Source organism: Schistocerca piceifrons, chromosome 3 (genome assembly GCF_021461385.2).
Source record: "Schistocerca piceifrons isolate TAMUIC-IGC-003096 chromosome 3, iqSchPice1.1, whole genome shotgun sequence".
In the NCBI taxonomy this organism is placed as follows: Eukaryota; Metazoa; Arthropoda; class Insecta; order Orthoptera; family Acrididae; genus Schistocerca; species Schistocerca piceifrons.
In genome coordinates this window covers 327,020,691-327,035,084 of record NC_060140.1, presented here as the reverse complement: position 1 = coordinate 327,035,084, position 14,394 = coordinate 327,020,691, and the positions used below count along the sequence as shown (strand labels likewise).

The following is a 14,394-nucleotide window of genomic DNA, read 5'->3' as shown; positions in this document are numbered from 1 at the left end:
TATTCATATGATTTCAAACGCACCTCTATTGGTTTTCAAACATTTTTTAACACATTCTAAGTTGATTTCTGAATGAATCATAAGTTGATTTTTGAATGTGTGCATAGTGAATGTGACGTCTCTGCCAGAGGAATCCTCATCGCATCTAGAAATAAACTTTCCTGGAGACAAAAGGGGACGAGGGTATACGAGCTTTTTCAGTAATAGACAACGACATTTCGATTTCTCATGTAGTAAAACATTTCACGAACTTTGATGAGGTAGTAGATTCTTTCACAGAAAGGAAAACACATCATGTAAAGCTGTAGCAAGAATAAAGACGATTAGAAACAAAAAAATGCTAGGACCTAAAGATTTGTCATACAAAACAGCAAGTTTTAGCTAATAGACAATAAAGAGTGCAAATTTTCTGAAGAGTTCTTGTTCTCCCAGTTACAAGTAATCCCATCCAGTATTAACTGCGAGTTTTTTTTTAAGAGGGCCAGGATGTCAAACCGGCCGACTGGGAGTGGGAGAGGCACCACAGGACATTTTAATTTCAACTGTGCTGAAAATAGTTTGATAGTATCTATTACAAAATATACACATTGGGTTTCACACAGTGAAATACAGTGACGTGTGTAGAAGAATGCTGTGTGAAGAGGTGTGGCACTGCTCTTTGTCACACTTAAGACCAAATAACATGTCTTACATTTCCTTGAACATATATGTCTCATGTGTCAGACTTTTCAGAACGATGTGCACTACAAAATAAACATATTTTTGAAAAGTTAATTTTTTAAAATTTTTGGCATTCTATCTCAAATACTTGAGGGAGGTGGAAGGGCGGGGATGGGACACTATCTAGTATTGCCCTGGTTCTCAAATATCGTAGATCTGAGGCTGATTCGCAGAACAGTCTGAGTTACAGTGAGGAGGTGGGTAGTCTCAAAGTTATCCGTGTTTTTGCTGTTTCCTCTTCGTTTACTGCTTCTACGTCAAATGAAAACAAAATGGATTTCTGTGTGATCAGTAGCTGACAAGTGAATTAAAATACATTCACATTATTATGGAAGCCTAAGATATGTTATTAATTTCAGGTTTTATTTTATTTCCACCTTTCTGACAGTCAAACATTAATCGCCTTGCAGAACAATGATGCTGTTTTTGTCGGTTTGCTAAAGAAATTTGGCTTTCATTAATCTTTTCCGCTGAGGCAGTCAATTTATTTGAAACACAGTGCTTAATTCCACACTATTGGCTAATTTCAACTGTTCACTGCATTTCAAGTGCATGTTTTCATCTTCTAGCACATATGGCATTACGCCATGATAAAGAACCAAACATGAGATAATACTGTACTGATACTCCAAGAAAATTTACATCCTGTAAACCACACTGAAAAGCTTAATATCAGGTCAAGGCCTACTTCATTGGGAATCTGGACATGTGAATGTGCACTTTAAGCCGAATTATGCATTTTAGTATGGTTCACGAAATTCCGATGCTCTTGGAGTATCCCCTAATGTCTTGTTTCTTTTATGACATAATGTAAGATCTTTTAATGTTTTACATGTATGAACATACTGGCTTCCTACGTCATCGTAGCTATGCAAGTGCAGTAACACCTATTATGTGGTGCTCTCTGACAACTACTGAAATGAACCTATTTCTAAAAGGTTATGGGAAAATATTGTGAATGGTTGTTTGAAAAGCTTTACATTCAAAGTAAATTTCATTTTATGCAAGATGAAATGTGTACGAGAATGTATGATTAATTTCTTAAATCACAGTGCATTTGACTCTCATTTAAAAATCAACTCTTTGATTATGAGTCATTTTGAAGAATTTCGAACTCAGAAGAGCATACATTTATGTCGGTATTAAAAATTTTACTGACACATTTGTGTGATACATCTTAAAGCGTAACACGTGCAAAAAGGATCAACATTATATGTGAAAGCTTAGCTTCTCTTGCAGCTTATTAATCTTCGAGAACAATATTATATGTGAAAACTTTGCTTTTCTTGTAGCAACACTATGTATACTAATTTAAACCATTAATTTTTTCTGTGTGTGTGTTCGCTCTACTAAACAGCGATGTTGATATTGGATGACTACATCACATGTTATATGCTCTGAATATAAGCTATGACTGGCTTACAAAAGCACATTGCAATCTCGATTTCAAAGTTTCGGAAAGTAACATGTGGTGTTCGGTGGAATTTGAATTTGTACTTTCGTAATACGAAAATATGCAGCATATATGTTGCTGCACATCAAAGACATTTCCAAAACATGTTCCACACCCCCCCTCTGAGTTTTGTTTTCGGAAGTGCTGGTAAATTCTACACCGGTGTATAAAACCTTAACCATTCAAAGGAGTGATACGTTTTACAGTTCTGAGGGATTCTAGATTGTCGCTTAACAAGGAAAAAGTGTATTTTCACCCAGGAGGAAGTGTATTTTTATTCGGGAAATCCGGGAATTTTTTCCTTGTGCGCGTATACACCGTGTATTATGATGATGATTTTTCCCTATGTGACTGGGCGTTAAAAAAAAAATTCACGTTTGGAGGAGAAAGTTTATGATTGGAATTCTGTGAAAATACCTCACTGCAGTAAGAAATGCCTTTCTTTCAGTGATTGCCACTCCAACTCACACTCACATCCATGATACTCTCTTCCCTTTGTCACGATAATACAAAACAAGCTGCCCTTCTCTGTACTTTTTTGATGTCTGCTGTGAACCCTATCTGGTAAAATCCCACACAGTGCAGAAATACTTCAAAAGAAGATGGATAAGCCTAATGTAGGCAGTTCCTTTACTGGATTTGTTGAATCTTGTAAACATTCTGCTAGTAAAATAGTCTTTTGTTCACCTACTCACAGCTTTTCTGTGTGATGGTTCCAGTTTCCGTTGTTCATAATGGTAATCCCTAGATATTTAGATGAACCGAAAGCTTTATATTTGTGTGATTTGTCATGTAACTGAAATTTAATGGATGACACACACACACACACACACACACACACACACACACACACACACACACACAGCCTCTGGCAGCTGAAGCCACACTATGAGCAGCAGCAGTAGTGCATGATGGGAGAGGTAATGGGTGGGGGTAAGGAGGAGGCTTGGGTGGGGAGGGAGAAGGATAGCATGGTAGGGGTGCGGTACGGTGAAGTGCTGCTACGGAGTGTGCAGGGATGAGGTGGAGAGAGGGTAGGGCAGCTAGGTGCAGTCAGGAGGTTAGATGGAGTGCAGTGGGGGGAGAGGTGGGGAGAGGGGTAGTCAAAAAGGAGAGAAAAAGACTGGGTATGTTGGTGGAACAAAGGGCTGTGTAGTGCAGAATTAGGAACAGGGAAGGGGCTGCTAGATGGGTGAGGACAATGACTAATGAAGGTTGAGGCAAGGAAGGATACAGGAACTTAAGATACATTGCAGGGGGATTTCCCACCTGCACAGTTCAGAAAAGCTGGTGTTGGTTGGAAGGATCTATATGGCACAGGCTGTGAAGCAGTAATTGAAATGAAGAATATTGTGGATGGTGGCATGTTCAGCAACAAGGTGGTTTAGCTGTTTCTTGGCCACAGTTTGTCGGTACCCATTCAGACAGCTTGTTGGTTGTCACGCTCACGTAGAATGCAGCACGGTGGTTGCAGCTTAGCTTGTAGATCACATGCCTTTGATGGGATGGGTGATATTTGTGACCGGACTGGAGTAAGTGGTGGTGGTGGTGGTGGTGGTGGGAGAATGTATGAGACAGGTCTTGCATCAAAGTCTATTCTCATGGATATAAGGTAAGGGGTTGGGAGCAGGGGCTGTGTACCATTGTGATCCATTGTTAGAATCAGAATTTAAAAGAGCTTTGGAAGACGTAAGATCAAATAAGGCAGAAGGGATGGACAAGGAAGAATTACAGAGTCTGCTGAATGGAACGAACAGTCTAATGAGTACAGAATATGCATTGAGAATATATCGAAGAAAGGTGAAAGTAATGAGAAATAGCAGAACACCGAGGAACTTAACATTAGCATTGGTGATCACGGAGTAGATGAAGTTGAGGAATTCTGGTATGTCGGCAGTGAAATAACCAGTGATGGGCATAGCAAGGAGGACATCAAAAGCAGACCGCCACTATCAAAAAGGGCGTTCCTGGCCAAGAGAAATTTACTTGTATCAAACATAGGCCTTAATTTGAGGAAGAAATTTCTGGGAATGTACATTTGGAACACAGTACTGTACAGTCCCCTCAGGAACTTCTGCAGCGGTCTGGACAGAGAACTCAGAAAAAGACTCATAAAATGTCTTGTATGGAGTGTTCTTCTATATGGCGCTGAAACATGGACTATGAGGAAAAAAGACAGAGAAAGGCTGGAGGCTTTTGAGATCTGGATATGGCGGAAGATGGAAAGAACAAGTTGGATGGACAGAGTAAAAAATGAAGAGGTACTGAGAAGAGTGGGAGAGAAAAGACAGTTACTAGATGTAATAAAGAGAAGAAAAAGAAATTGGATTGGGCATATATTAAGAAAGAATGACGGACTGATAAAAACAGTTTTAGAAGGTTATGTAGAAGGGAAAAGGAAGCGAGGAAGGAAGAGATTCCAGATACTGGATGACATGATGGACGGTACAACATACAGCAGCCTTAAGAAGGAAGCAATGGATCGCAGAAAATGGAGAGGCAAAGGACCTGCTAATATAGCAGATAACTGATGATGATGACTGTACAGTAGTGAAATGTGGACTGGGGGAAAACTGGAAAAGAAGAGAATCAAAGCATTTGAGATATGTTGCTACAGAAGTATGTTGCAAATTAGATGGACTGATAAGGTATGGAATGACGATGTGCTCTGCAGAATTGGCGAGGAAAGGAATATATGGGAAAAAACTGACAAGAAGATGGGATAGGATGGTAGAATATCTGCTAAGACATCATGGAATAATTTCCATGGACTAGAGGGAGCAATAGAAAGTAAAAATTGCAGAGGAAGGCACACAGTGGAATACATCCAGCAGGTAATTTAGGGCATAGGTTGCAAATGCTACTCTTGGATAAAGAGGTTGGCAGGCTGTATCAAACCCATCAGTAGATTGATCACTGAGATTTATCACTGGGGGGGGGGGGGGGGGGGGGGACCCTCTACTGCAAATAGAAGTCAGCGATATGGGTAATCAGCATACTCAGAGGGAATGTAATTGGTATACAACCTGAACTGGAAGGCTTACCTTTATTAAGTGATGTAAGCTACTTCACTAAACCCAGTGTATCTATATCTAAGTAACTCATCAGGCTGTTGTAGTTTATTTGAATCATGGAATATTTATTATGCCTTATTTGGTAAAGATATTTCAGAAAACCATGTTAAGTAAGTCTGCTTTAGTGGCACTGTCATTGGAAACATTTTCATTATTGTAGTAAAGGTATTGATTGCATCTTGCTGCTGGTGTACTTTACATTTGAGCAGTATTTTTTGGATTTTCTGCCATATTTTGAGATAGAGTTCCATTGTCAAAACTATTAAAAGCATATTCCATTGAAACCCGTACTAAATTTTGAGTTTCTGTAAAACATCACCAATCATGGAGATTTTGCATTCTTTTAAATCTGGTGTGCTTTGTTCATTGCTTCAGCAACAATTTGCTGATGTGTTTTGTTTACCATGGGGAATCCGTTCCATCTGTTTGTAATTTTACCTGTGACTTTGCCTATGTACACATATGTTGTATAGTTGCACACACATATTCTGATTTTCTGCTGTTTTACACTCGGGAGAGGATGTTAAATTTATTTGTGATATTCAACCTTGTGGCATGATCATAGATCCTGAAACATATTGAAAAAATTATTAGCTCACTGCAGTGCTCATTCTCTTGACCAGGTGGACACAGTGAGCAGCAAAAATAAGAGAGATATTTGCTTCATACTTTTTGAAGTATTTCAAGTCAACTGATTACAGGAAAGAAATAACAACAGATTGTTAAAAACATTTTTAAGCGTCACCCCCTCCTCGTTCCCATCCTCATGCCTAGTGCTTTTATACAAAAAGAGGAGTCGTATGTACACTAAATTTGGTTTAAGTTGCATGAGGTGTCCCTGAGTTGTGCCTTTACATCACCCATTTGCTGTCACACACACACACACACACACACACACAGCTGCAGGAATGCCTTGATTGAGCCTAGCAAGTCCAAAAAATATCAATTCAATACTAACATAGGTTGTTAGCAAATATTTTTACATGTCACCGCTTCTCATTTCCACACCCACCCTAGGGCTGGTAATTAGGAGTATAATAACTGCACAGTATTTTTATACAAATAATGAATCATGTATAAACAAAGTTTGGTTGAAATTGCTCCAGAAATTGCTAATAATCCTCTATGTTGCCCCAGTTTCACTCCCACCTTTATGGAACGTAGGTGTTTGTTACTCACACAGTGCTTCTTCCCATATACAAATGATATGTGTACTGGTTGACATTGATCCAGTTGTCTAGAAGGAGATGTGGAACATAGCTGTAAACACACATTTTTTAATGCACTAACTAATGAACCTAGCATTGCCTGGGTATTTATTTAGTCCAGTCTTATATAAGTCTCTGTCCATCTCCTCTCCCCTTCTCTGTCTTTCCACTTCCTCCTTCCCCATCTCTCTGCCCATCTCCTCCTCCCTCCTTTCTCTTTCAATCTCCTTTTCCCTTCTTTCTCTTTCCATCTCCTCCTCCCTCATCTCTCTGCCTACCTCTTCCTCCCCCATTTCTCTATTCACCTCTTACTCTCCCCCTCTCTCCGTTCCCCTTGTCCCAGTCTGTCTCCTCCCATCCCTCTTTCTGTCTGTCTCCTCATTCCATCCATCTCTCCGTTCATCTCCTCCTTCCCTCCTTCCTCTGTCCATCTCCTTAACCCCCTTCTCTCTATCCATTTCCCCATCCCATCTCCTCCCTCTCCCCCTTCCCTTCGCCCTATCAGATCCATTTCACCCTCACCTCTGTCTCTGTGCAACCATTGCCATCTGTCCATACAACACACAACAAGCCTGTCCTGCAGGAAATCCGATTGGATGAACGTATATCACAGTGAGGAAGGACTTTTTATTGACCCGCCATCCTTACCCTTTGGGAGATAAGTATTCTTACCTCCACAGTGGTTTTTTTTCATGCAGTAAGTGATATGTGTACCCAGTTCAGTTGAATTGCTTCAGCAGTTGAACACACAAATGTACATACATACATGCTTTTTTATGGTATATAGTGGTACAGATATGCTGTGACCTCTCAGTTGCCCTTAGTACTGTTTCTTTGAATTTTAAGCCCCATCTGGTCTACAATTACTTAGTTTGTAAGGAGTGGAGATTGTCACTTACGAAGGCATCAAACAAATTTTTATTTGTTTTCTTAAGTAGATTTATTTTGCGTTTATTTTTGTGGGGTTTGGATTTTTTTATATTCAGTTTCGTGGTTGGTCACTAATCCCCATATCCATCAAGATATACCCTGTTTGCTAAAAGATTATTTGTTGCTAAGAGATCAAGTGTGTTATTGTAACCATTTGCACTTTGAGTAGCTTCCTGAACTATATTTTTGCCAACATATTGAGGGCAAATTGAAGTCCTCATCAACTGTAGCTATGTGAGCAGAGTACCTATTCAAAATAAGACTCAAATTTTTCTTGACCACATCAGCAACTACATCATCTGAGTTGGGAGGTCAGGAGAAAGAGGCAATTCTTAATCCGTTCCATTTATCAAGTGTAAATCCTACCCTTACTGTCTCACAGCAACTATCCACCTCAGTTTCACTATAAAATAAAACTACTTCTAGCAGCAACACACACATCACCACCAACTGAATTGAATCCATCTTTTTTGAACACAGTTATGTCACTGGTAAAAACTTTGACTGAACTGATCTCCGGGCTTAGTGAGCTTTCAGTGCTTACAATAATTTACAACTACAATACCAATGGTCCCTAGGTCTGTCCATGTCATATGTTTGACTTGCACTTGTACTTTCTCTGAGACCCTTTAACCTAACAAACCATCCAGTCCACTCCAGAAAGCCCACATTACCCATGGAGTCACCTCCTGTATGTAATTGACTCCTGACCTATTGAGTGGATCTCAAAGCCTCTCCATGGCAAGTCAAGGAATTTGCAACTTAAATGGTCACAGAACTGTCTGAGCCTCTGATTCAGACCCCCCTCCTGGTTCTGTACCAAAGATTCACAATTCATGCTGTCAATGATTCTATACATGGTGAGCTCTGCCTTCATCTCACAAGCATGACTGGCTCTCTTACCACTTCGGATAGCCATCTCAAACCAGAGAGAATCTCTACAAACCCAAAGCGACACACATCTTTAGTACTGACGTGAGCCACCACTTGCAGTTGGCTGCATCCCGTGCTCTTCATGTCACCTGTAAGGACCTATTCCATATCTGGAGTGATTCCCCCCCTCCAATTTGCAAAAGGGCAATCAATCGCAGCTGGCCCAGGATCTTTATCAGCCACAGAAAGTGCCTGAAAACTGCTTGTCAGACAGACTGGGTAGGTTTGCCGATTGGTCCCTTGGAAAGTCTTTTGCTGCCTGCCACCCCTTGAAATGACCCACTCAACCATGGGCGAAGGGCTAACCTCAGTATCTCAATGTAAACAGTAATGAGGCCAACCACAGTTGTAAGCTAACCAGGGGTACGTGTAACATGTGAGGTCCAGCCACCACTCCCCCACACACACACACAAACTTGCTCATTGTGCGTGCCCATTGGCAACAAGCTCAGCTGTGTCATTGAAGCCAGCACTGCCTGGATCTGCGAATGAAGAATCATCAGCTTGACCCGCATCTGAACACTGCATTCACAGACACACTCCATGCTAAAGATGGTGGGAAATTACACTACAGAAACATGTGAGAAATTTATGATAAACTACAGAAACATACAAACAAATCTAAACAAGTAACTTACATCTACTAAAAAGCTCATGAAGAGACCTCTCAAACAATCTAGTGTCCCACTGCTGCTTGTACAGAGGTTAGTGCCTGACTGAGATCTACAACAGCCATTGACTGTTCAGGAAAAAAAATGGCAATGGTGATATAGATTATGCAAATCTACAATACAGAAATACTAAAATGCTAAACTGTGTCTCATAAATATACAAACTTACAAGACATTTTTATAATTAAACTACAAACAAAAACAAAATGAAGCCAAAATTAGCATAAGGAGAGCCATGTGTGAAGCATTCATCTGGTTTGAAAGTAAAATTCTATCCACCAACTTGACAGAAAATTGTAAGAAGTTTTGGTCTTACGTTAAAGGAGCAAACGGATCGAACCCATCTGTCCCAGTGCTCTGTGACCGTAATGATACAGCAATGGAGGACGACAAAGAGAAGGATGAAATACTAAACATATTTTTCCAAAACTATTTCACACAAGAAGATCGCACTGTATATCTCTTTTAAATCGTTGCCTGAATGACAGATACTGAAATAAGTGACCATGGGATAGAAAACCAACTAAAGGTGCTTAACTGCGGAAAGAAGACTGCTGGACATGTCATGATACCAGTAGGATTCTACATAAAAGTATGTGAGAGAACTTGCCTCTCTTCTAGCAACAGTGTACCATAAGTCTCTGGAGGAGCAAAGCATTCCTAATGAAGCGAAAAATGCAAAGGTCATTTCCATTTTCGAGAATGGTCGTCGAAGAGATGCACAAAACTAAAGGCTTACATCTCTGATGCCAGTCTGTTATAGAATTTTGGAACTTGTTTTATGCTCGCATATTACAATTCTGGAGACCAAAAGTCTCCACTGTAGGAATCAACATGAGTTCTGAAAACAATGATCATGTGAAACTCGAATTGTAACTATGTTCCTAGACTTTGGAAAGACATTCAATACAGTTCCACATTACCACTTAAGGAACAAAATACGAGTGTATGGAATATCAGACCAGCTGTGTGATTTAATTGAAGAGTTTGTGATTGGAATAGAGAGTTTCTAACAAACAGAACACAGGAAGTCATTCTCAATGGAAAGAAATCTTCAGACATAAAAGTAACTTCAGGCGTACTCCAAGGGAGGGGCATGAGACCACTACATTGCTCTATATAGCTTTTCGTGTATGATGCTGTTATATATAGAGAACTTGCAGTTCTAGAAAATTGTAGTGAGATACAGAAAGACCTGGAGATGGTTGACGTTTGGTGCAGGAAGTGGTAATTGTTCCTAAAAATAAACAAATATAACATATTGTGTCTACATAAACAGAAAGTTGTATGATTACGCGACTGCAGAACAATCGCTGCAAGCAGTTATGTCCATGAAGTATCTAGGCGTATGCGTACAGAGCAATTTGAAGTGGAACAACCACATAAAATTAATTGGAGGTAAGGCAGATTCCAGACTCAGATTCATAGGAAGAATCCTGAGGAAATTTAGTCCATCAATGAAGGGAGTGGCTTAAACTCTTATTTGACCAGTGCTTGAACATTGCTCATCAGTCTGGGATACGTACCAGATAGGATTGACAGAGGAAATAGAAAAGATCGAAAGAAGAGCAAAGCAGTAGAGCAGTCTTACACAAATTCATTAATGTCATACATATTTAGAAACTATTTACTGAAATATAACTAGTGACATTTCTTGAGAAAATGAATTGAAAGTTCTCCTGTTTAAAATTCAGTGTGTGAATATAATAAATTTAAATGTTAATAATTTTGTTTCACATGTTCTTATAGTGACTGAAGCTTGTAAAACCATATTTGATCATTCATGTGTGGACTAAGGTCTGTTTCCTTTATGTTGTTCTGCATCTGAGGCAAATGTCCTTTCTTCTAGTGTGGTAGTATGAACTTCATTACACTTGCATGCTTCCTTTCAATTTTGTACAAAAAATTGTATCAATTTATATAAATACAATAGATATATTATGAGATATTTATGTTTTACAAATGGCGAGTGGCAGGACTCTCTATATCAGGGCTGGCCAAATGCTGCGCACTGTGCAAAAGTGCGGAAGTAGGGCACAGATGTGTACATCTTAGCCAGTGAGCAAAGCAGAACAGCGACATCTGTGAGTAGCCCATATACCAAATGAGCAGCGACGGCTCCACTGCCTTGTTTATGCTGTACCGGGAGGACCGAAGCACACCCAGTCGTGCTTCCCTCTGGAGCCTTGCATGAGGCATACTGAGAAATGGCAAGTATGCAATAAATCAAAGAATGAGAGATCTGAGTTCTCAGTCATGTAAATATGACTGGGAGCTGCAACTCTTCTTTACAGCAGTACCTGAGAACTCAGTGTTTGCTGTGCCGCTGAATAATAGGCTGTTAGCACAAGTTCACGATTGAAAGACACTATAACTCATTTCATAAAGACAAGTGTAGTGTACTGAACAGTGAGGAATGGCAAGCCAAATTCAGCATGGTTAAGAAAATGGATGAGGCACATCAACAGGTTTTTAATGTGAGTCATACTAATCTATAGGTCTTGAACTCTTCATTTCTTGTGTTTTCTTCTGTTTTACTTTACAATCTTCCAGAATGACAATTTGTATGGCAAGCAAGTTTCAAAATTCCAGTAAGAGTAGCATGATCCGGGAAACCATTTTCCGAAGGGGATTTTCTAAAAAATTCTCTCACTGATGCTGCAGAACTTTCGTGTCCCACGAATGTTAGCAGGTTTCAAGAAATCAACCTTTCTCATCACCAATGATAAACATGTTTTGGATTTCTTTCTTTTTCTGATTTAAAACCGCTATTTACTAACTGTGCCTCACCCTGCTCCATGTTACACGGGTGAACATTGTTGCCTGAAAAATCTGATATGAAACCAGTTGTTCAAGTTATACATACATGCTTAAAAATTATCCTGTAATTACTGAGAGACATGTGTGATACCCGTACCATGAAGAATATTTAGGTACCTAGTGTGGGCATAAACCAATACCGCATATTTATGCACCATTTGTTTGTATGTTTTGTTTTAGAATTGTTACGTTTGTTGGTAGGGCAATGGAATAACACAGTACCTTTCCATCATTGTGTTACACACTGTAAAAAGAGCACAAGAGTGCCCAGGTACAAGCAAAGCGGTGACATCTGTGCTTAGAGACATACACTAAATCAGCAGTAATGGTTCGGTTTCCCTGTTTACACGTCTAGTAAGTGTACACACTGCAACCAGGCAGTTGTACATGTGCAGCAGCTCCGCACCTGTGCAGAATTTATGGCCAGCCCTCCTCTATATCCTAATCCATGCATTATCATAACTGAATATTTCTGCAATATTAATATTCTACTGAGATGTATATTTGCAGCACAGCCCTTCAATTCCACACCATAATCAAGATGTGGGTAAATTATGCTGTAATATGCCATATGTAATGTTTTGCTCAAGCTTACTTTTTATAGCTGAGTGACCAGCTGTAGGCTACAACTAATTGTACCACATATAAAGTTAATGTAGTTTATTCATTGAAGGTTTTGTCTTAATAGAATGAATTCAATGTAGAGAGCATCCACTGCTGTGATATTACGTATTGTGACCACTTCCATCTGGTGTGGGTTGACTATTTTAAATGTTAGGAACTTTGATTTCATTATATTATTGTTCAGCCCCTGATGAAAAAAATAAGAAGTTAATAATTTAGGTTTAAAGTGGACCACTTATCAAATAGCAGAAGAATTGAGGCATCAAAGGGCATACAAAGAAGAATGAAAACTTTGCTAGTTTTCAGAATAAATCCTTTGATGAGCTACAGTACAAATACACCCCTCACAACACCAGTTAAAACTGTTTACTATTTTTCCCATAAAACAAGGGAGAGGTGTCAGGATAGCTCACCATGTGTGAGTTGGGGCTGCGAAGAGGTGGGGGGAGGTGTTTGTGTAATATTACTGTTGTACTCTAGAAAGAGAAAAGGGCCAAAAATTGAATGGCCGGGAACATGCAGTGTTACTGTATAGCATTCTATTTTGAACAAGAATTCTGTGCAGTGTTCGTGATTCATTAAGTAACTGGGCAGTAGCCGCATGGATGAGCTCTTGATATTATATGCCTTCAGTTTCTTAAGCAGCAGTTCATGGTTAATAGTTAAACACTTTTGAAATATTTGAAAATATGTCTGTTGTCTGAGTACTAGACAGATGTCTATTCACTGTTATTTCTGTAAACAGGTCAGTGTTGTGTGGAATCTGGTAAAAACTCTATATGCAAGTTCCGATCAACTGCAGGCACCATTACCAGTTGGGTGTAATGTTTCACGTGATGAGTCAGTCTTGAGTGTCGACATGGTAGATGGAGATCAGCGTACTGAAACACCAACAGTTGTAACAGTGCCACAAGCCAGTGGTGATGATGAAACTGAGACTGATGAAACTCCTGACCTGCCAAGGAGGTAGATGTTCATTTTTTTAAAGTACATGTAACATACAGCATTACTGCAGTTTGTAAATTTGCTCTCCATACTACTGGAAATTATAGGTTGAGGATGTGTACCTAAGTAATTGACATGTTAAATACTAACTTGTTTCCAAACCGATTTTTCGCTCTGTGGCGGAGTGTGTTCTGACTTGAAACTTCCTGTCAGATTAAAACTGCGCTGGACCAGGACTCGAACATGGAAAATTTGCCTCTGCTTTTGCAGAGGTCCCAGGTTCAATCCGGCACACAGTTTTAATTTGCCAGGAAGTTTCTATCTTGCTTCTATTTAATTGTTTTTTTTTCTATTAATTATGTGCATGAGAACTCACTCTAATGTGGAAGATTTTAACTTACTGACAAATAGCAATAATTTTACCGCTATGCATATGGCTGTGTAACAGCAGTTTACAACTGTAGCATGAGTGCATATTGATGTAGTAATAATAATAATAATAATAATAATGTTTTATGGCTACATGAACTGGCGTAAGTCTTTCAGTTTGGTGCCACTTCAATGGCTTGTGTAACTCATGAGTTACACAAGCCACTGAAGAGTGGGCAGGAATTTGTGTATCCAATGTGGCAAGGCCTTATTTTCCATATACATATGTGGTGACAGAACCTCTAATTGAAGCTAACTCAAACATAGAAAGAACATTACATACCAAAGAGCAATAGACTACTACAAATGAACGGAGGTTGTCAGAGATGATGTTATCCATAATAGGGTCATCTGGTAAGAGGAAGGAAGTTAGTGGTGGCACAAGAGGATAGGATGAGAAGCAAATGAATGCATACATAAGATTTGAAAAACTGAGTATTTGCTGTAACATAGAAGATATCAGTAAAGATGCTTGGACACACAATGTCGATGCAGATGACATGTAATATCAAATTGTTTAGAAAAGTAAGTGTAGCCATGGTGCCCCATAACTATGATAATATATGTTTCGGAAGTATTCTGTTGTA

At 39.4% G+C, this 14,394-nt stretch overlaps 1 protein-coding gene across 2 annotated transcripts in view; it reads left to right on the top strand.

Moving 5' to 3' along the window:
- Nucleotides 1–14,394, top strand: part of LOC124788140 (GATOR complex protein WDR24) — a 141,559-nt gene that overhangs the window by 71,276 nt on the left and 55,889 nt on the right. For both annotated transcript variants that reach the window (XM_047255283.1, XM_047255284.1), the window contains one exon: nucleotides 13,179–13,399. In XM_047255283.1, coding sequence (XP_047111239.1) covers nucleotides 13,179–13,399 — 221 coding nt within the window. The remainder of the gene's footprint in view (nucleotides 1–13,178; nucleotides 13,400–14,394) is intronic.